The sequence below is a fragment of the Camellia sinensis genome, chromosome 3 (genome assembly GCF_055761805.1).
Source record: "Camellia sinensis isolate YWXY chromosome 3, ASM5576180v1, whole genome shotgun sequence".
NCBI classification, from domain to species: Eukaryota; Viridiplantae; Streptophyta; class Magnoliopsida; order Ericales; family Theaceae; genus Camellia; species Camellia sinensis.
The window spans coordinates 221,244,516-221,267,959 of NC_138963.1; the positions used below are offsets into that span (position 1 = coordinate 221,244,516).

At 36.1% G+C, this 23,444-nt stretch overlaps 1 protein-coding gene and 1 long non-coding RNA gene across 2 annotated transcripts; one reads left to right on the forward strand and one right to left on the reverse strand.

The window, feature by feature from the left end:
• Positions 1-1,763: 1,763 nt before the first annotated feature.
• On the forward strand, positions 1,764-5,156 carry LOC114297473 (uncharacterized). Its single transcript, XR_003641512.2, has 2 exons — positions 1,764-2,240; positions 4,696-5,156. It is a non-coding gene; the product is annotated as an uncharacterized LOC114297473 (long non-coding RNA).
• Positions 5,157-6,901: 1,745 nt separating this feature from the next.
• LOC145822250 (protein FAR-RED IMPAIRED RESPONSE 1-like) lies at positions 6,902-9,216 on the reverse strand. The gene is made up of 3 exons (XM_082918868.1): positions 7,483-9,216; positions 7,278-7,364; positions 6,902-7,171 (listed from the first exon to the last, which is right to left on the reverse strand). Exons 1-3 carry the CDS (start codon positions 9,214-9,216, stop codon positions 6,902-6,904), a joined length of 2,091 nt encoding a protein of 696 aa, XP_082774994.1.
• Positions 9,217-23,444: the final 14,228 nt, after the last annotated feature.

Sequence of the window (23,444 nt, forward strand, 5' to 3'; positions counted from 1 at the left end):
GGTCCAAGCTGGTCTTTTTCTTCCTGTTCCAGTATGGGGTTAGGCAGACTGAGTGTCCTAGAGCCCAATTGACGGGCGTCATGAAGGATTTGGTGATAACACGAAGGCGGAGAAGATTTGGCTCTGCTAGGATTGACTCCACTTTGGGGAATTGGCCTGGTAGAATGAACTCTCTTGGTATGGTGAAGAGGCGGTAAAAGTTTAGTGGGGGGGGGGGGGGTCCGGGGATTGGAAGTAGAGTCTCCACGGTCAGATTGTTTTGGTAACTTTGGAGGTTTGGGAGAAATTGGGTGTTTTGGGTCACAATCTGGTTTAATTGGATTACCTGGGGAGGGAAATTTGAGAGGTGGGTGAATGGTGTTGATAGATAAGTTACCACCACATTCTGGTGGGGAAGAAATTGTGTTGGAACAGGTAAGATGGAGGAGAGGGTCATCCAGGTATTCATCACTTCCAGATCGAACCACCCCAAAATGTGGGTGGGATCTTTTTGAATCTCTTGGATCAGACGATCATCCACCCTTTGGTAGTGTCCCCCAAGTTTAGGTATGCTTGAGAGGAGTTTATTCTAAATGTCTTTACCCAATCATCTTAGGAAGTCACTAGTGGCAGCTATTTAAAATAGCAGAATAAGAACACATAACAAGAGAGAGAAAATATTATAGTCCATTTAACCCAAAATAATAATAATAAAAGAAAGTATGAGGGAAAAAAATGTGTTGTACCACCGGCTCCAGAAATTTTATGAAGGACGTTTCAAAATTTAAATTAAAGTTTTTATAAAGTAAATCATACTTATCTATATTATCATCCATTTTCAATAAATCTCCTAATACACAAATTTCAAATCACAACGAAAAAAGAACTAATATATTGATACTATTGTTTAGCTATAAAAATAAATGAAATATATGGAGTTCTAAGGTTATTTTGGATGTTATACCACTCAACTTAGTTTTGATGGGCATTTTTTTTTTAAATCCCAATAAATATATTTATTGAGAGAGCTATATAGTATTATTCTTTTTGTAAATAAATTATTTATGGATAGCTTTAAATATCAAGAGAAATATTAAAATTTAAATATACAGAGTAAATGTATTTTAAGTGTAAGTCACATTATTCTAATTTTAAATTTATACCATAATATTTTCACTTTCTGATCACTTAATGTTTTTGATAAAATAAAATTGTGAATGGATTATGATGTAGAAGTTTGAAATAATTGAGTTGAGTATTTAAAATGAATATTCAAAATACATGAATTGACGTGTTCAAATTATAAAGAATAGACTAACATGTACATTATCTGCATTATCTACATATAAATAAAAAAATAAAAACAAATTAACAGCAGCACATCGGGAGCATCCTCCATTGCTCTTTAGTTTTGATTCTGCATTACCAAAAAAAAAAAAAAAAAAAAATATCTCCGAAATATGTGTATATTATAAGTGGCGCCATGATGAGTAGGGGTGTCTAAAAACATTTAAAATGTTTGGGAGCACTAAAAATGGATCACTAAAGGGAGCACTAATGATGTAGTAGTGGGTACCGCTCACTTTCTATGCCTTGCTTTTATTTTTTTATTTTTTTTTGTCATTCCCAATATATTAGTGCTATTAATGATGTATTTTTTAGTGATCTAAATCATTGTTGCTAAAAATATTAAAGGGTAAAGATAGATAGTTCTAACACTAGTGCTCTAACATGAGCTCTAGTGAGGTGCCAAAAAGAAAAAAAAAATCAACTCAAAATATCATAAAAATGCTTCCTGACCTCTAAAACTTCGTCACTAAATTGGCACTAATGACGTGGCTGCCAACATGGAAACCTGAAGCAAACTCGCCCCTTTCTCTCTCTTTCTTTTTCATTTCAAATTTCAGATTCATTTTCAAGAAAAAACTTGAAGACTCTCCCTCTCTCATTTCTTCATTCTCTTCTCTGTTTCGCCCCTTTCTCTCTCTTTCTTATTCATTTCAAATTTCAGATTCATTTTCACAAAAAAACTTGAAGACTCTCCCTCTCTCATTTCTTCATTCTCTTCTATGTTGTGCCTTTCTGTCGACAAGCTCCCCGACGAGCACGGCTCTCCATCAGCGGCGAGATGACGAGCGTAGCTCTACAACCCCGGTGACGATCGAGGTTGAACGCAGCTTCTACAACCCGGCAACCCAACGAGTAAAGCTTCTCACTACGACCGACGACGACTCTCCATCTTCACAGATCTGTCTGCAGAGGTCAATTCTCTCTCTCTCTCTCTCACTATATATATATATATATATATATATATGTATATATCTATATTTATATGCCCTAATTTGTTGAGTTTTTTGACTTTGATTTCATGCCCTGATTTATATCTATGTATATATCTATATCTATATGCCCTGATTTGTGACTTCGACTTTGAGTTCATCTGTTTAGGACAATTTTGATTTTGATTTTGATTTTGATTTGCCCCAATTTTACATTACATTGGATTTGCCTAAAAAATTTAAAATATATATTTGGTGGAGAATATATAAAAATGGTTAATCATCCTTCAAAGCCACTGCCAAATCTTTCTTTCATAATGTTTTTTGTGGACAGAGTTATTTTGTGGACACTGAGTGATAGTAATGAAGTTTGCATCCTATGTCCTGTGTCCACTGTAGTATAATTTGTTACAAAACCAATTTGACAAAGGTGCATATGACAAGTTGACAACATGCATAATTAATTATAGAAATAAATTTTGTGTGGTCCATAGAAATAAATTTTCTGTGCAACTTATTGAGGGAATAGTGACCCTAAGGTTTGTCAAATCCATCAACTTTAATTGAAAAAAAATTCACAACACATTTCAATTGGAGTCAGTTTGTTTGGAGGAAAAAGAACAGTCTAAAGTTTGTTTCTAATGGGTTACCTCATTTTTTGGATTGATGGGTTAGAGTCATTATGTGTTGTATTGAAATCTTTGGGCACTTGAGTTTATTGGAGAGACAGTAGTTCCCATGATTCTATGAAGGAGAAACTAAATATACTTTTGAATTTGTTGATATGCACATAATAAGCATCTTTCATGCAAGTTCTTTTGTGTTTTTTACATTAATTTTCTAATTTTGAAGGAGAGTTAACAATTTAATATAAGTTGAAAAAAAAAATTCAGATCAATGATAAGTTTATTTTCTGATAATAAAGATGAAACTCTCACCTTAAATGAATTGGAAACATCTAACCACAAGGTGAAAATATATTAGAGGATGACCTTGGTTTCATCCTTTTCATTCCTTGTTTATAAGTTGTATTCTTCCTTGTTTATTAAGGTTTTCTTGGATGTTTATTATAGGTCATTGTGTAACAGAATTATTCAGACCATCATATGAAATTGAGTTGAGTTTTGATACTGAGATCAAAGAATTTTATGGTTTCTTTCATTTTCTTTTGATGTGACCTTTATTTGCTTGTACTTTTATTTTCTTTTGTTGGCTGTTTGACATCACTTTCTTTTTCCTTGGTGGTACGTTCTAGTGTGGGGATTCTCCATCAGCTGCTAGCATTAATGTATCTCATTTTTAGTTCAAAGAAGTAATTCTAGAAAAAGATAGAGGCTATGGATTTTGGGTAATGAATGTGTTCTCCTTTTGTTTAATGTCCAAAAAAGAAGAATCTGGTTTTCTAAAGCCACACCTGCTGGTGGCTATGCAGCATTCGAATCTATGTTTTGTTTTTTTTTTTTTTTTTTTTTGGCAATGAAGAATTAGAAAAGGAAGACGACGACAAGGTTATTAACATCTTTTTATATTTATGTAAATAGAGTTAAGGTAGCACTTTAGTCCAAAACCGTGTGAGGGCAAATTGGCTATTCTTAAATGTGGTGGAGCTATAAGTGCTCCGGGTCCATAGGGTAAAATGGATTTTGTCATTATTATTATTTTTTGTTGCTAAATTTTCAAGCGTTTAATGTACCATGATGAAGTTCTTTGTAAACTTTTGTGTTATTAGGAAGGTTGATCTATTTCTTTGATTAGCTATATTTTATTCTAATTAGTTAAATGGATATATTCTTTGTCAACAGGCATGTATCACGACTGAAGAGATTGGCTAATTGATATGCTTGTGCTTTCAAACAATTGCATAATGGCATTATTTTTGTGGAACTTTTTACTTCTGGTTGTAAGATTATTTGATGATATCTAAATTTCAGGTGATGCTTGTCTAGTTGCCCTGATAAAGTAACAACTACGTCTGTGTGAAATAAACATCCTTGCCTTGTTAGAATTTGGTGAAATAACTACTTGTAGAACAATGAATATTAGAATGATAACATCTAAATGATACTAGAATTTGAATCAGATGTCCCATGGCAAATAACCAATCTTGGCAGCCAAGTTTTATATTCTCATTATATGTAACCAGTACTTTAAGTTATTATATGTAACCAATCTTGGTAATTCAAACTTCATTAGTCAGGCTGCTAGTTATCATGATGGTATAATATCAGATGTTTAATATTCTGCTATTTGAACTGAGTTATTTTGCTTTTGTTGATGTTGGTATAGTATTAGAAACCATTTGTTGTTCATGTTGTGATGGTATAATACCAAAGTGTTGCTCTTGTTTGCTTCCATTTAATTCAAACCTTTCCTACTTTTTAAACAGTTCTCAGACTAATACACTAACTGATTGAGATTTGGCTTCATATTTTTGTAGATGTCAATTTCAAGTGCTAGCGGCAGTACCTCAGATCATTTGAAGAACAAGTGCAAATGGACAGCATACCAACCGTCACCAAACAACTTCGAAGTATGGGTGAACACCTGCAATTTCAAAGCGAACAACTTCTAATTAAAAGCACGCAGATGCAAAAATTGCAGACAGACTTAAATCGAAGTTGGTGTTGCATTTATGGGATCTTTTTATTCCTTGTAATTGTTGTTGTATTAGTTACGAATATGTAATAATTTAAATAACAGTTAGAAGTTGAAATAGATGATATGTATGAAGATTTATGATATATGACAGTTATTTTGGAGGAGTATGAACATGTAATCTGTTATCTGTTTGTTTGTTTGTTTGTTTGAAGAATGCTTGTTTGTTTGAAGAATGCTTGAACACAGGTTGTTCAAATTATGTTTGTTTGTTTGAGGAATGCTTGAACACGGGTTGTTATATGTTTGTTTGTTTGAGGAATGCTTCAACACAGGTTGTTACATATTTAACGAATGCTTGTTTGTTTGAAGAATTTTTTGACACAGGTTGTTATATGTGTGTTTGTTTGAAGAATGATTGCACAGGTTTTCTAACACAGTTTTCTGCACAGATATTTTAAACACAGAATTTGAACACTAGTTTTTCAACACAGATTTTGAAGAGATATTTTGAACATAGCTTGTTCAAGACAGATTTTTTCACACAGGTTTTTGAAGACAAATTTTTTCCCTCAGGTTTTTTAGCACAGTTTTGAAGACAGATTTTTTTACACAGGATTTTAGAGACAGATTTGAAGATAGATTTTTTTAACACAGTTTTGAAGACAGATTTTTCACACAGGTTTTTGAACACAATTTTCTACAACAGATTTTTTCACACAGGTTTTTGAAGACAGATTTTTTTACATAGGTTTTTGAACACAACACAGTTTTGAAGACAGATTTTATGAGACATGTTTTTGCAGACAGAATTGAAGACAGATTTTTTCAACACAGTTTTGAAGACAAATTTTTGCGACACAGTTTTGAAGACATTTTTTCACACAGGTTTTTGAATAGTTTTTTGCAACATGTTTTTTGACAAAGGGTTTTGAAGACTGGTTTTTTTACACAAGTTTTTGAACACACTTTTGAAGACAGATTTTATCACACAGGTTTTTGCAGACAGATTTTTTCACACATGTTTTTTAACACAGCTTTGAAGACAAATTTTTTCACAGAGGTTTTTGAACGCAGTTTTCTGCAACGGATTTTTTCACAGGTTTTTGCAGACAGATTTTTTGAACACAGTTTTGAGGACAGTTTTTTTAACACAGATTTTTCAACACAGCTTTTTGAAGACAGATTTTTATGAAGATTTATGATATATTGCAATTATGGATTGAGAAGTATGAATATGTAATCATGTCGATTGTTTGTTATCTGATTGGAACTTTGGAAGTTATTTGTTTGTCTGTTTGAACACATATTATGAACAGATTTTGGACTGATTTTGGGTTGATTTTGGACTGATTTTGGACACTTTTTGTGTTGATTTTGGACACTTTTTGGACAGATTTTGGGTTGATTTTGGACAGATTTTGTGCTGATTTTGGACAGATTTTGGACTGCTTTTGGACACATTTTCTGCTGATTTTGGACACATTTTGGACAGATTTTGTGTTGATTTTTGACAGATTTTGGACACATTTTGTGCTAATTTTGGACAGCTTTTGGACACATTTTGTGCTGATTTTGGACACATTTTGGATAGATTTTGTGCTGATTTTGGACAGATTTGGACTGCTTTTGGACACATTTTCTGCTGGTTTTGGACACATTTTGGACAGATTTTGGAAAGTTATTTGTTTGTGTTTGAACACATTTTGGACATTTTTGACAGATTTTTGACAGATTTTGGGCAGATTTTGGACTGATGATTATGAAAAGTTATTTGTTATGTGTTTGAACACATATTTTGGATAGATTTTGGACAGATTTTGGACTGTTTGTCTGTTTTTGAACACATTATGTATGAAGATGTATTTGTCTATTTGAACACAGGTGCTTCACAGATTTGCACACTGGAAACAACAAAGTAGAAAACAACAAAGTAGGAAACAACATCAATTTCGATTTCAAACCAAAAATACATTAAACAAACTATTCAAAACAAAATAAACTCCAAGTTTAGTCACATAAAAGGCATTACAATTACAACTTTCCAACTAACGAAAACTACCACCATGGTCATTGCGGTCCATTTGTACATTCAAGTCAACAAATGAAGACGGTACGGCTCCATAAATTTGATGCGTAGCAATCATGGATTGTTGAGTTGTCATAAATCCCGGTGTGCCTCCAATACAGTCTGACGGGGTCGGAGATGTGCCAACTCCATAAATTTGAGTTGGGGCAATCATGAAACTTTGTCCTCTCATAATGTCCACACTTTCCGGCGTGAGAGATGTGCCTCCAATAGCATTGACCATGTGTCCCTATTCAATTAAAATGAAATGTTAAAACCAGTTTGCTAAACATTATTGAAAAATAGTTTGCTCGATGTACACGTACCGGCACACACATACTATTTTCCATGCCAACCATGTAAGGATAAAGCTCTCTACGTGCACTACGTTCAGGTTGAGATTGACATTGACCTTCACCTTCACCTCCAATCACCTTAGTACCCTATATTAACAAAGGTTAATGAATGGCTCAAATGTATGACATGATTACAATAAAATATGAGTTGAATAGAGAGTAATGATACAAAACGGATGGATATGTATGAAAACAATCAATTTACCTTTGATTTGTTATGTTTTCTTATTCTTGCCTTTAACCGATTGACTATTTGATCTACTTTGGCGACCTTTCTTTTAGTAACTGGACGACCTTTTCGGCGAGCAACCAAAGGACTAAGCAACTTGGTATGACTGATTGCCTTTCTATTAATGCTGCAAATCGGGGAAGATGAGACATTACTAGTAATAGGTGGTACATTACTAGTCGAAGGTGCTACATTACTCCCACCACCTTCATCATCTTTCATCACTTTTGCCTTGATTTCATCCAACCCACGGTCAATAAGTTTTATTTTCCCTTCAGAGTTTCCAGCAAATTGTACAATGCCAATCAATTTTCTATTCATCTTATCATACACCTTTGCATTGAAATCATCCCCAAAGCCAGTGTATGTGGTTTTTATGCATGTGTACCCTCTATCCAAATTTTTTCTCCATCGTGGTAGAATGTATTTATTTGGAACCTCATTTATGCATCTTGCAATGAGCACAACGAGTGAGTGAGCACACATGATGCCCCTAAATTCAAACAACCGGCACATACATTGCACATCAAATTCTGTCGAATTAGAATAGACAACAAAGTCCACATGTTTCATCTTCCCAAAAACTACCACGGCTTCCTTCACAAAATATGTACAAATTGAACCCTCTTCTTTGACAAGAAACGGTTGACAATAAACTAGCCTCTTCATCTCAGCTTGAACTTCTTTGAATTTTGCATTGGTGTACGCGTCTTGAAATTGTTTCTCAAAACCATACACAGTTAGGCAATCAAAGACTTTGTGCCGAGACTTGAAGTCAGCTTTTTTCTCTTTCTCTACCTTACTTCTCAAGGCATTGTCATATTGTTCAACAAATTGTTTTAATGTAGTCTTTGGGTTGACATATCCATCAAAAAAGGCATTCATGCTCTCACTTCGTTGTGTCGTTGACATGCCAGCCCAAAAAATATCTTTGACATAGACAGGAACCCATCGATGTCGCTCATCATATAACACCCCCAACCACTGATTCTCATAAAGATTGAATTTTGCAATCATCTCTTTCCATTTCATCTCAAATTCCTCTTTTGTGAAAGTGTCATAGACTGCATTTTGCAAATCCATCTTCATGGATTCATATTGGGAATACCCTTTCAACTTCTCTGGAATCTTCTTCATGATATGCCATAAACACCATCGATGTCGAGTATTGGGGAAGACTATTTCTATAGCCTTTTGCATAGCTTTGCACTGATCCGTTATTATAGCTTTTGGAGGATGATCTGACATGCAATTTAACCATGATTTGAATAGCCAAACAAATGTATCAGTGTCTTCACTAGATAATAGACCACAACCAAGCAAAATCGACTGTCCATGGTGGTTAACTCCTACAAACGGAGCAAATGGCATATCATATTTATTAGTGAGGTAAGTTGTGTCAAATGAAACAACATCTCCAAATTCTTCATAAGCCGCCCGACTCATTGCATCCGCCCAAAACAAGTTTCTTATGCGAAAGTCAATATCAACATCAATCATATAATAGAAACTCGAATTTTGTGCATGCATTCTCAAAAAATACTTTTGAAGTGCATCGGAATCTCCTTCTCCAAGCCTCAATTTTCTAGCTCTCTCAATGTAATTCCTTGCATCTCGCTCATCAAATGTTAAAGACTCATAACCCCCAATCCCTGCTTGATCATTAATTTCTAATCTTCTCTTCACAGGACTAAGGATTCTCTTATTCATTGCAAAATGGCGTGAGTCGGTGGGGATCAAGTCATGATTATGTTCAAGGTTAACTGTGGTTAACATAAATCTCCCATCCTTTTGTAGGCTTGCTCGTACCCTTGCTTTGCAATCAATTTTTGTGGACAGAGATGGCTTTAAAGGGTTTACTTTTGATTTTTTAATTCTCTTCCCCGATCGAGAACATTCAATCCCAAAGTATCTTAATTCCCCGTCATCGCCGATAACTTGTGTTTTACAAGCTATAGAAAACCCAACATGTTTAGCATATTTGGCATAAAATGTGTACGCTTCTTGCTTTGAGGTGAAACACATACCCCTCTTAGGTTCCTCAACTTCTTCACTCTCATTTAATAAAGGATTCTCAACAATATTTGAATCAATCTCCATTTCTGCTCATTCAAAAAGTAAATTCAAGAATTAATAACAGATTATTTTCAAAAATTAATAACAGATTATTGTGTTTTAATAATAGATTAAACTTTCAATAATGGACTTGAAGTATAAACCAAAATTGAAGTATAACAGCTGAATTATGGACTTCAAGTATAAACCAATGTTTGGACCAAAACTAAAGTATAAACCAAAATTAATAACAGTTGAATAATAGACCTGAAGTATAAACCAATGTTTGGACCAAAACTGATTAACAGATTTATGTTTGGACCTGAAGTATAACAGATTAAACAGGGGAATAAACATCGTTTGGACAAACATTTCAGTTCAGATTTATGTTTGGACCAAAAAAAACATAAATCAAAACATAAATCTGAACATGTTTTTTTTGGTCCAACTGTTTTTTATATCTATCTTGCTGATTTATATATGTTTTTATAAAAACAGGTTTGGTCCAGATATAAACATCGTGTTAAACATTTGAGTTCAGATTTAAAAATCTGTTGAATGTTTAACCATATCAAGAACGATGTTTATAACCATGTTTAAAAAACAGGTTTGAACATTTTTAAAAAACAGATATAAATCTGAACTCAAATGCTTAACCTGTTTTTTATATCTGAACTCAAAACGATGTTTATATTTGAACATGTTTTTATGCTGATTTATATTTGAACTCAAACAGATATAAGTTATCTATCTTGCTGATTTAAAAACAGATATAACCATGTTTAAAAAACAGATATAAAAACATGTTTATATCCCCTTTTTATGTTTGGACCAAAAAAAACAGAGTTCTGATTTATGTTTGGACATGGTTATAAACATCGTTCTTGAATTGTTTTTTAAACATCTATCTTGAACTTATAAACATCTAACTTATAAATAGGGGATTTCTGAACTCTGTTTTTTTTTTTTTTTTTTTCATATCTATCTTGCTATGTCCAACTCTGTTTGGACCAAACCTATCTTGCTATGTTTGGACCAAAGCTGTTTTTTTTTTTTTTTCCATGTTTATAAACAGGAGATAGAACTGACCAGATGGAATTCCAACTCCGACAAAGACGTCGGACGGTGGAGGATGGAGAAGACGTTGGACGGTGGAGGAGAGGGACGACGGAGGAGAGGGTTGACGCCGGACGGTGGAGGCGACGAAACGGTGGAAGACAAGCTCAGATCAAATGTGCAGGAAATTTTTTTTTTTCTTCTATATACATGAACTCGATGGATCAACATTTGCGCGGGATTTTTTTTTTTTTTTTTACAGTGCGTGAAACACACGCACTCAATATGTAAATGGCCTTCAGTTTCATGCCTCACATGCCACCTGGTTAGAGCTCATTTTAGAGCTTGTATTCTAGTGGTCCGTAGCGGGACTGCAAAATATCACATTATCATATGAGACTCATTATTAGAGCTCTATTAGAGTTCACGAATCATTTCATTCCGTTTGAGAATCAGAGTAGATTGAGTTAAATGATTTAGGTGATTAAACCTTTGTTTGGAATATTGGTTGGATTGATTTTTTAGCTAAAATAATTATAAAAAGATAAAATATATTAAAAAATTAATAAGATAAAATGTCACATTTAAATTATAATTGTTTTATTTTTTTCTCACAAAAATTAAAACAGTCAAAAAACCTATCTCAAATAAGACTTTTTAGTCCCAAACTAAAATAGTTAAAAAATAAAAAAATAAAAAAGCCAACTCACATCTCAAACAAAATCTAAAATGACAAGTTAGTTGGATTATATTGCTAAATTTTTTTCCAACTCATCTATAGAGAGAGAGAGAGTAATGTTTTAATTGATTTTTAAATAAATTATAATTGATATGCAATTCTCACATCATTAGAAATAAAGAAGGTGTGACAATTATATTAGATTTCCCCCCCCCCTAAAATATTGACAATTTATAGATAAATATGATGACTCAACAATTACATTTTGGGTGAGTTGGCCTGTTATGCAGATTATCGAGAACACTTCATAAATTAAATATTTGGGAACCACCTAATAATTTTTTTGGATAAATTACATTGACACCCCTAGAGGTTTATATTTATTAGAAGTTTTCCCCTCACCTTTTTGAAATTACATCCTCCGCCCCGAGGTTTAAAATTTCATTACAAATTGCTCCCTTTAGCAATTTAATTTTTTTAAATACCAATTTTGCCCTCACTGGGTAAATTACATTGATACCCCTCACATTTTAGAAATTACAATCCCCTCCCCAAGGTTTAATGTAGCATTACCAATTGCCCCATCGATTAGTATTAGTTGGAAAAAAAAATTAATTGGAAAAAAAAATTATTTGAAAAAAAATTAATTGAAATTTTTTTTAGCCAAAATTTTAAATTTCTGTTTAAAAACCAACGTAAATTCATTTTTTGAATTTACGTTTTTTTTCTCAAATTTACAAATTGAGACAACTATTTATAAACCAAAAAAATTATCAAATAAGTTTTTATGATAGTTTTTTTTTTTAATTTTTTGTAAATATAAATTGAAAACTGAAAACAAAATGGTTACCAAACATGCCTTGGATGGTAAAAATGTTGTAAAATTAAAAAATAATTAAATAAGTTATTAACATAAGAAATGACTTATCAAAAGATTCTTAGGTTATGTATGACTTGATTTTTAGAATTTTTTTTAAAATTAAAAATTAATTTGGTTAAGAAATAAAAAATAATTATCATTTTTATATAATTTTTATCTTTCGAGTGTAATAAACATAAACCTCAAAGAGTGTCAGTGCAATTTTTATCTTACGTTGGTTTTTAAACAGAAATTAAAAAATTAGTCTAATAATTTTTTTTTCAATGAATTTTTTTTTCAACTAATACTAACCGTGGGAGCAATTGATAATGCAATTTTAAACCTTGGGAAAGGGATTATAATTTCTAAAATATAAGGGTTGTTCATGTAATTTACCCAATAAGAACAAAATTGATATTTAAAAAAATTAAATTACTGAAAAGAACAATATGTAATAAATATAAAACTCAAGAGGTGTCAATATAATTTACTCTAATTTTTCAAAAGTTAATATGTATATATATAATTTAAATATAAATTACTAATCTATATACTATATAAAAGCTTTATCATTGGGCTAAGTGTGCGCTTGCCTAGCCCATAAAAATGTAGCCTAAGCCTACCTAGTAGATTTTTTTCTGACAAGGTTGAAATCTTAGATTCAAGTCATGAATCCGGATCCTCGGTCGCGTTTTCCTGTAGCGCTTCCTGCGGCGCCCCCAAAACGGCGTCGTTTTGGGGACAAATTTCAATTAAAAAAAAAAAAACGCAGAACTGTTGACAGAAGAGAAGAGAAGAAGGAAGGCCGAGAAAGGGAGGAGGAGGAAGAAGAAGAGGAGAGGAGAGAAGAAGGATCGCAGGAGGTTTTGATGTTAATCACAGCTTCATTTATTTAAAGTTTGTGAAAATGGAGAAGCAAACAAATTTTGGTTGTGGGTCTGTCGTGAATTCGGGTAGAGAAACGAAATTAGAAGAAGATTTCCAGAGTTGTTGCGAAGATGAAGATGAATTGATGGAGAGGGAAGAATCAGCGAAGGAAAGTTCGAAGGCCATCTTCTTCCCTCTTTCTCTTTCTCTGTTTTAAATTGAATTTTTGATGTTTTTTGTATTATTTGTAGATCCCATTTAATCTGTATCCCTCCCTCTCCCTCTGTTTTTTTTTAAATTGAAATTGCCCTGAACCCAGCAGCTATCTGGATCTGTGAAATTGCCCTGAACCCAGAATCCAAACTGAAGAATAAATCCAAAAAATACCAACACAGAGAGAGAAAGAGAAAGAGAGAGAAGCAAAGTTTTGTCCAGATTAAGTCCTCTCTCTCTCTGGTGATCCAATCTTGTTTTATATCTATATCCAATCTTGTTAACTTGAAAAGGAAACAAAAGTTAATATATATCACCAAAGTTATATATATATACAAAAATCTGAGAAGAAGAGAAGGGAACAATTTTGAAGAAAAAATTGATTTTATATCTATATCCAGATGGGTTTGATTTTATATATATCTCAGATTTTGATTTTATACAAAAATCCAGATGGGTTTGATTTTATATATATATACAAAAATTGCTTAAATATTGAACATTTATATATATATATATATATATCTCAGATTTTGATTTTATAATCCTTCTTCCTTATTGATGTTGATCAACAAAATCTTGATGGGCTTAAATATTGAATTGTTGTCCCTCTGTTTGTTTGTTTTGTTTTGTTTTGTTTTTTTTTTTTTTCTAGATCTAGAAGAAAGAAAGGAGGAAGAAGAAAAGCAAGGAGGGGGTGATGTGGCTGGGGGAGGATCGCCGGAGGGGGAGGGTTAGGGTTGTCGTCGGAGCTGTTTGGGGAAGATGAAGCTGTTGGGGAAGATAGAACCATGAACTGAGACAACAGTTTTGCGTTTTTTTCCTTCTTCTCTTCTCTTCCGTCAACAGTTCTGCGTTTTTTTTTTTTTTTTTTTAAATTGAAATTTGGCCCCAAAACGACGTCGTTTTGGGGCGCCACAGGAAGCGCTACAGGAAAACGCCACCGAGGATCCGGATTCTTCAAGTCATACCGGACAGATTTGGCCTAAATAGGTTCACGGGTCAGGCCAGCAAGCTACTTCTAGGCTAACAGTTCAAGTTGACGGATTGGCTCCCAAGTTTGAGTCCGGATCCTCAGCCACTGTTTCCTACGGTGCTCCTTGCGGCGGGACAAAAACGACGTCATTTTTTTCTTTTTCTTTTGGGTCTCCTTCTTTGCTCTTCTCTAACCTTTGAGGTAGAGGTTGTCTGACTTCAAACAGTTGTTGAATCAAATCTTTTGGAAATGTTTCTTCACTTCCAAACAACAGATGATTTGAAGTTTTCAAGCTTGGTTAAAGAAGTGTTGAAATCATTGGGTGGTGTTCAGGCAGAAATTGTGTTCATCAGAGATTAGATTCAGAGCATGAGTGCCTTCTTGAGAGTTGCTGATGCAATTGAAGACACTGATTCAGAGCTCCAAACCTGGGTTCACCAAGTCAGAGACCTCGCTTATCACACTGACAACATTCTCGACACCATCATCGCCATGGATTCTTCTATGAATCTGTCTACAAAATTTATTATCAAATCAAAATCTCTAATTTGTAAAAATTTATCAAATCAATTCACCATTTTCCTTTCATCAGATCAAAAAAACCTGATATCAATGACCCTAAAACATTAAATCCATAAAACTCAAGAAATCAAACTACTTATCAAACCCATTTAAAAAATCAGCAACAAATTCAACTCAAATTGAAGAGAAAAAAAAAAAAAAAAACAGGAACAAATTTATATTAATGAACAAATGAGAATGATGATGAGGGCACTCACTTCATAGTGGCAACAATGGGAGCCGAGCAATTTGACAAGGCGAGAGATCAAGGGATTTTCTTCAACTGGTATTTTATCACACTCTATGCCGGTATTTCTTCAACAAATTCATATATGTATATATATATATATATATATATATAACATATAAAACAGAAACAAATGAGAATGATGCTGAGGGTTGTGGAACAAAACTCGTCGCTGCCGCAATCTCGCCTTGCCGTCGTCGCGTCGCCATCGGAGTCATCTCCTTCGCGTCGTTCTTCTTCGTCTCTCAGTTCTCATGTCTCTCTGTTAGGTTTGGTTAGGTGACAGGAGAGAAAAGAGGGGAGACCCAAATTTAAAAAAAAAAAAAATCAAAAACGACGTCGTTTTTGTCTCACCGCAGGAACCGTGGCAGGAAATAGCGGCCGAGGATCCAGACTCCACAAGTTTAGCCCAATGGTACAACAATTAAGTTATTTTATCATTATTTTTTAAAAAATTTTTGCTATTTTATTTCATAATATTTGTTAGCTAGGGTGGCCACAGGGAACCTCTCAAGAGTAGGTCGATAGGAGGCTCAGCCTCCGTTTGGGAAGTGGGTTGATTTTTTGGTTTTTTGATTTTTTTGACTATTTTAATCTGAAGCTAAAAAGCCTGATTTGGGAAGAACTTTTTGACTTTTTTAACTTTTTAACTTTTTGGTGAGATGTCTTCATGGTAAATTACCAAACTGCCCTTCACATAATTAATACATGTCAACGAGTTACTTCTGGTCCTCCACGTCAGTTGATGGCGATGGACCAAAATTTTTTTGATTTTTTTTTTTGGGTTTGGATTTGGCATTTTTTTATTTTTTTTTGTCATTTTTCTTTTTTTATACATTAATTAGTTCTTGTTCTTTAATTTATGTTTTTTTTTCTTTTTTTTTATTGGTATACAATAACGTTTTTTTTATTTTTCAAAAAAGAGTTTTCCTGTGTTTTATTTATTTCTAAATTACATCGCGAATGGTAATTTATGTTTTTATGTTTTTTTTAAAATATTTTTGAATGAGGCGTACTTCTCCCGTTATTTTTTTTAATTACGTTTTTGTCATTTTTTAATTTGTACACATTAATTTATTTTTATATTTCAAATATATAATTTCATGCATTTTATTTATTTGTAAATTACATGGCAAATGGTAATTTCTGTTTTTTTTTTCTTTTTGGATGAGGCGTATTTTTGTTGTTCTTTTTTTTTTGAATTTACGTTTTTGTAATTTTTTTTTAATTTGTATACATTAATTTGTTTTTAGTTTTCAGAAATGATTTTTCATGTGTTTTCCTTATTTTTAAAATATGTGGCAACTGGTAATTCATATTTTTTACTTTTATTTATTTTTTTTGTACTTTGTTTTTAATTTGTTTGGTTTTTTTGGGAACACGTTTTTTTATGTCATTTATTTTTTTTTTGAAACTTGTAAAATCATATATTGCCCTGGCACATGACAAAAAATGTGGTATGTTTTGGTTTTTTGTTGTTTCAAACTTGTGTTTTTATGTTTTTAATTATTATTTTTTGGATGAGTCGTATTTTTTGGAGTTCTTTTTTTTTAAATTTACAAAATTGTCAATTTTTTTTGTATACATTAATTTGTATTTATATTTCAAAAATGGGGTTTCATGTGTTTTATTTATTTGTAAATTACGTGGCAAATGCTAATTTTTCTTTTTATGTTTTATTTTTTTGGATGAGCTGTAAACTTTGTCGTTCTTTTTTTAAAATTTACGTTTTTGTCAACTTTTTTTTATTTGTATACATTAATTTGTTTTTTTTTTGAATAATGGGTTTTCATGTGTTTTATTTTTTTCCAAATTACGTGGCAAATGCTAATTTCTGTTTGCAAATTTCTTTTTTGTTTTTTTTTTGTTTGTTTAATGAGACTTATTTTTGTGGTTTTTTTTTTTTCATTTACGCTTTTGTCAACTTTTTTAGTTTTCACAAATAGTTTTTCATATGTTATTCAGATTTTTTTACGGTGTATTGTGAAATAGGAATTAAATTAATGTAATATAGAAGTCACATATAAAATATGTAACGCCCTCAAAATAATAACATTAAACCCATCAATAAGACATGCGTTTACATTTAAACCAACTGCATTCCTATCATTCATTAGATTACCAAGACATAAGTATTACATGTTAACCTCATAACAAAATGCCCTACGGGCTTACAGCTTTCCAAGTTAACACTTGGTTACAACAAAGAGTTCTAACTCGTTTACACATTAAGCCCTTGGCTTGAAATTACATGTAATACATCAAAAGTAAAACGACAAAACTATGCCCGCCACTAGCCTCCCAGCTATGTCCTTGGAGGTGGCATGCTTCCTGTACCTGAAAATGATATTCCCATATAGGGTGAGCCACAGCCCAGTAGAAATACACTAAACCAACCATGGACAATGACTAAAACATTAGCAATTGATAGTTGGTCAACACTGATTCAATCACATAAATTACATATTTATGTCAACGACTTACAAGTCCCAATTACTTTTCATTTTCCCTTTTTTCAACAGATAAGCATGCTAGCTCTATCATCATTTCCACAGGTATGTATAAAAACTATATCTCACATTCAGATAAGCATAAAAGCTATATCCACATTCTCAACAGATATGTATATCAACAATAGCCACAGATAAGCATACAAGCTGTATCCACACTCTACAACAGATATGTATATCAACAATATCCACAGATAAGCATACAAGCTGTATCCACACTTCACTTCACAAAGATAAGCATATGAGCTCTATCTTCACTTCTCTAGACAAGCATATGAGCTCTGTCTACGGAGTACATCCCCTATCTCCTCCAAATACCTATCCGGTTTAGAGGTCCATCCCCTATCTTCCCCTAAACCGCGGAGTACATCCCCTATCTCCTCCTCTACACATAACGTATATAAACACATTGGTTCTATATACAATCACACAATACAAACAATTAATGTATTCTAGCAACTGTCAAGTTCCATAACACATTCCATTGATTAGTTTCAGTTTGCCTAATCAACATACATTGTCTACAACAATCTCGACTATCCTCCACCGATAGCCCCAAGCAGTTATTTCTAAAACAGAAAATAAATGCGCAAATGGATATTCAATCAACATTTCATTTCCTCATTTCTCACCAATTAATTATCCCAATTAATTAAACAATGTAATTAGGCCATTTTCCATAATTACCATTTCAACCCTTAGGTCCCATTTTCATCAATGATTCAACAATCATTCCATTTTCTTCATGCCAAACATGCATCTAGGTTTATTATGAATGAAACCCCAACCTTTGTAAAATTACACAAAAGCCCCAAACTTTCACAAAATTACCCAACCAAGCCCAACATCTCAAAATACCAAAATTTAAAGACAAAACCCATAGAGAGGAGTAGGTTATCCCTACCTCAAATTCGGAGTCCCAAAGGAGAAGACGACAAAACCCAACGTGCTCCAAAACCCGAGATTTTCAGATTAAAATGAAGCCCTCGACGATCAACAACTTTTTTGTAAAGGCCAAAGGTGAGTAAATCACTCCTACTAGATCAAAACCTAGAGAGAAGGTAGAGTCTAGAGTGAGAGGCTCAACAATGGTGATTTTGGAAAAGTAAGAGAGAGAAGATAAAGTGAAAAAGTGATTTGAAGAGTCACAAATTCGGGACTTTAACCCAGGTCTCCGCTCGAGCGTAAAACACCCCGCTCGAGCGCACACTCACAGACTTCCGCTCGAGCGGCCAACCTCCCGCTCGAGCGCAGAATGCACTCGCTCAGCACTTTTGCAGAACCAGACCTCCGCTCGAGCTCCCAACCCTACGCTCGAGCTCACAACACTGCACAACAAGATACTGGATGGATGTATCCCCCGCTCGAGCGCCAACACCTCCGCTCGAGCGGACAGGCCAAAAAAAATCTGGGCAACTAGTTTTGGTTTCTAAACTCAACCAACCTGAAACCAACCCGCCCAACACATCCTATAACTCAAATACAAAGTAAGAAAGGATGTAAACAAGATAATAAACAACTACCAACATCCACGGACACATGTCCGGATCACTGTACAACAAGGGTAAACCCGGGATCGCTATAACCTCCCCCCCTTAAAGAATTTCGCCCCCGAAATTAAGCACAAGTTTTCAAAACAAGTTTTCCTCCATTTTAAACAATGTTACATTTTAACATTCAACAATTCGACCCATTACCGATCATCCCATCCCTTTAACAAGAGACATTTCACAATATGTAAACAACATATGTACTTCCAACATGCATCAACATTACGCATTACCTTTCCAATTTCAACAATATATTCAACATATATAGTGTTACATTCAACTTCCATATGAGGCAAGTTCCAAACATACTTCCAATAATCAAAACATTTTCAATGTTTCACAACTTAAGACATATATAAAAGCTCTTAAGTTCAACAAAAAGTAAAATTTAAATACAAGATTACATATCAACAAACAAGTCCGGATATTTCTCACGGACTTCCAACTCACGTTCCCAAGTGGCTTCCTCCACTCCGTGATGTTTCCACAAGACTTTCACCAAAGGAATGGTCTTGCCACGCAGGACTTGATCCCGCCTATCCAAGACCCGAACCGGTCTCTCCTCATACGAAGCATCCTCATCTACCTCTAAATCAGTCCAATCCAACACATGTGATGGATCTGGCTCATACTTCCGAAGCATACTCACATGAAACACGTCATGTACTCCGGACAACTGCGGCGGTAAGGCTAACCGATAAGCAACCTCACCTATCCTCTCAAGGATCTCAAAAGGACCAATAAACCGAGGGGACAACTTCCCACTCTTCCCAAACCTCATCAGGCCTCGCCTAGGTGATATCTTCAGAAAGACATGATCACCTACCTCAAATGCCAAAGGCCTCCTCCTACGATCGGCATAACTCTTTTGTCGACTCTGGGCTGTAACAAGTCTCCTACGGATAAGCTCAACTTTCTCCGTCGTCTCCCTAACCAACTCCGGACCCAACAAAGATGCATCACCCACCTCGGCCCAACACACTGGAGACCTACACGGTCGGCCATACAAGGCCTCAAACGGTGCCATACCGACGCTAGACTGAAAACTGTTGTTGTAGGCAAACTCTACCAATGGCAAGTGCCTCTCCCACGTCCCGCTGAAGTCCAGGACACAACCCCGAAGCATATCCTCGAGGATCTGAATAGTACGCTCGGACTGCCCATCAGTCTGAGGATGATAAGCCGTACTAAAGGTCAACTTAGTGCCCAAGGCACTCTGCAAACTCTGCCACAACCTAGCAGTAAAACGAGGATCTCTATCTGAGACAATCGTCACTGGGACCCCGTGCAATCTCACTACGTCCCGAATATACAAATCGGCAAGATGATCTACCGAATCTCTCACGCGCATAGGAATAAAGTGCGCCGACTTAGTCAACCGGTCTACAACCACCCAAATAGCATCACTACCCCGCTGAGTCTTCGGAAGACCTACAACGAAGTCCATAGTGACATGCTCCCACTTCCACTCGGCAATAGGCAAGGGTTGCAACAAACCCGCTGGCCTCTGATGCTCGGCCTTCACTTGCTGGCAAGTAAGGCACTTCGATACGAAAACAGCCACATCTCTCTTCATACCCCGCCACCAAAACTGGCGACCCAAATCCTGATACATCTTAGTACCTCCCGGATGCACCGCAAGGCGCGAATGGTGAAACTCTCGGAGTACTTCCTCACGGCAAGCCTCCGGTACAAACAAACGGTCTCGGTATCTCACACTCAGGTCGGGATACACCGTCAAACCCTTCTCAACTTTCCCACTGGAGATCTTCTCTCGGAGGGATTCTACCTCAAGGTCACTTCTCTGTGCCTCTAACACTCTAGTCACAAGTGTAGGCTGCGCAACAACAGAAAACAAGGCCGCAGCCTCGACAGATTCGCCCAGTAGCAAATCAAACTCGCCAAGTGCTCCCAACATCACCCATTCCCGGATGGCTATACAAGCTACATCACTAATGGTCTTCCTACTAAGGGCATCGGCCACAACATTGGCCTTTCCCGGATGATAATGCAACTCAAAATCATAATCCTCGATGAACTCCATCCACCTCCTCTGCCTCAGATTCAAGTCTCTCTGTGTAAACAGATACTTCAAACTCTTATGATCCGAGAATACCTCGAACCTCTCACCATAAAGGTAGTGCCTCCAGATTTTCAAGGCAAAGATTACAGCTGCTAACTCTAGGTCATGTGTGGGGTAATTCTTCTCGTGTATTTTCAACTGACGTGAGCCATAAGCTACCACTTTCCCCTCTTGCATCAACACACAACCCAAACCCTCTCGTGAGGCATCACAATAAACCGCATAACCCAACCCTCTCTCCGGAATAATCAACACCGGAGCGGTGGTCAATCTAACTTTCAACTCTTGGAACGACTTTTCACAAGTCTTACTCCACACAAACTTGACTCCCTTCTGAGTCAGCCTAGTCAACGGTGACGCTAACCTGGAGAAATCCTTCACAAACCGACGGTAATACCCAGCTAATCCCAGAAAACTGCGGATCTCAAACACACTCTTAGGCTGTGCCCAATCTTGCACTGCCTCAACCTTGGATGTATCAACAGACACCCCTTCCCCGGATACCACGTGGCCTAAGAATTTGACTTCCCTCAGCCAGAACTCACACTTCCCAAACTTGGCATACAGCCTATGGGCTCTAAGTAACTCAAGCACCACTCTCAAGTGTGCCTCGTGCTCCTCCTCAGAAGACGAATAGATAAGGATATCGTCCACAAAAACAACCACAAAGCGGTCTAAGAACTCCCGGAAAATCCGGTTCATCAAGTCCATAAAGACTGCCGGTGCATTGGTAAGCCCAAATGGCATCACCAGAAACTCGTAATGGCCATACCGCGTACGGAATGCCGTCTTAGGAATATCTTCCTCCCTGACCCTCAACTGATGGTAACCCGATCTCAAGTCTATCTTAGAGAAACAACGGGAACCCTTCAATTGGTCAAACAAATCATCTATACGGGGCATAGGGTACTTATTTTTAACCGTAGCCCGATTCAACTTCCGGTAGTCTATACACAATCTCAAGGCACCATCTTTCTTTTTAACAAAGAGTGCCGGTGCTCCCCACGGTGAAACACTAGGGCGAACAAAGCCCTTATCTAGCAATTCCTAGAGCTGAACTTTCAACTCAACCAACTCTGCTGGAGCAAAACGGTAAGGTGCCATAGAAATCGGCGCCGTACCAGGCACTAAATCAATAGAGAACTCTATCTCTCGGTGAGGTGGCAAACTAACAAGATCTTCGGGAAAGACATCCGAATACTCACAAACCACCCTCGGCAATACATGCTGGGTCTCACCACTCTCACCACTCTCAAAGCTAGCAAGTAGACTACTAAGCTCACTTCGCCCTCGCGAATCATACCCCGGTGGCAAAACACTACCAACCCGGTCTCCCAAGAAATGGAACCACTCCCCGCTCAAGGTACACAATGTAACCCTCTGGCGGTAGCAATCAATAACAGCCCGGTATGACGATAACCAGTCCATACCCAAAATAACATCAAAACCCTTCATGGGCATGACAACAAACGAAAAAGGAAGCCTATAGTCGGCGACCTCTATATCACATCCTCTAACACCCTGTTTCAGAATCAACTCACCACCCAAAGGTGATACCACACAAATAGGAGATGCTAACTGTGCTAACTCCAATTCCAAAACAGATGCAAATGCAGCAGATACAAAAGAATGAGATGCACCCGTGTCTATCAACACATTAGCAACTGAGTTGCAAAACAGAAAAGTACCTCTCACTACTGATGGAGCCGGTACTAAATCCTGCGCGGTAACAGCATACACGCGCCCCGTAGGCCCCTGGTCTACCTGCTCACCTCTCGGAGCAAAAGACTGCTGCACAGACTGGGATGACGAAGCTCCCGGATTGGCCCTCGAGGCCTGCACAGACTGAGCTGGCTGAAAACCCTGCGTCTGCCTAGAACCAGACGCTCCCGAAGTGGCACTCAACTGTGGGCAAAACCTCTTCATGTGCCCAGGTTGTCCACACTGATAACAAATCAAGAGCTGCCCCCTGCCCAAACTCTGACTCGGCGGTCTAGCTGAAGAAGAAGCAGCTTTCTGACCCCCACCCTTCTGCGGGCAAACAGAAACCTTGTGACCCAGCTGGCCACACTTGTAACAAGTGAATTCTCCCTGACTGCCTCTCCCCGAGCCTACACTAGGCACTGGAAAGGTCGATCTAGAGACTGCACCCTGAGACTGCTGAGGGTTATAACCCTTCTGTCTCCTGCCATCACTCTCACTATCCTGGCTCCTCTTGGAGCCTCGCTGACCCTCATCCTCCTCCTGCATCATAAGCTCCATATGAGCTGCAGCGTCCACTA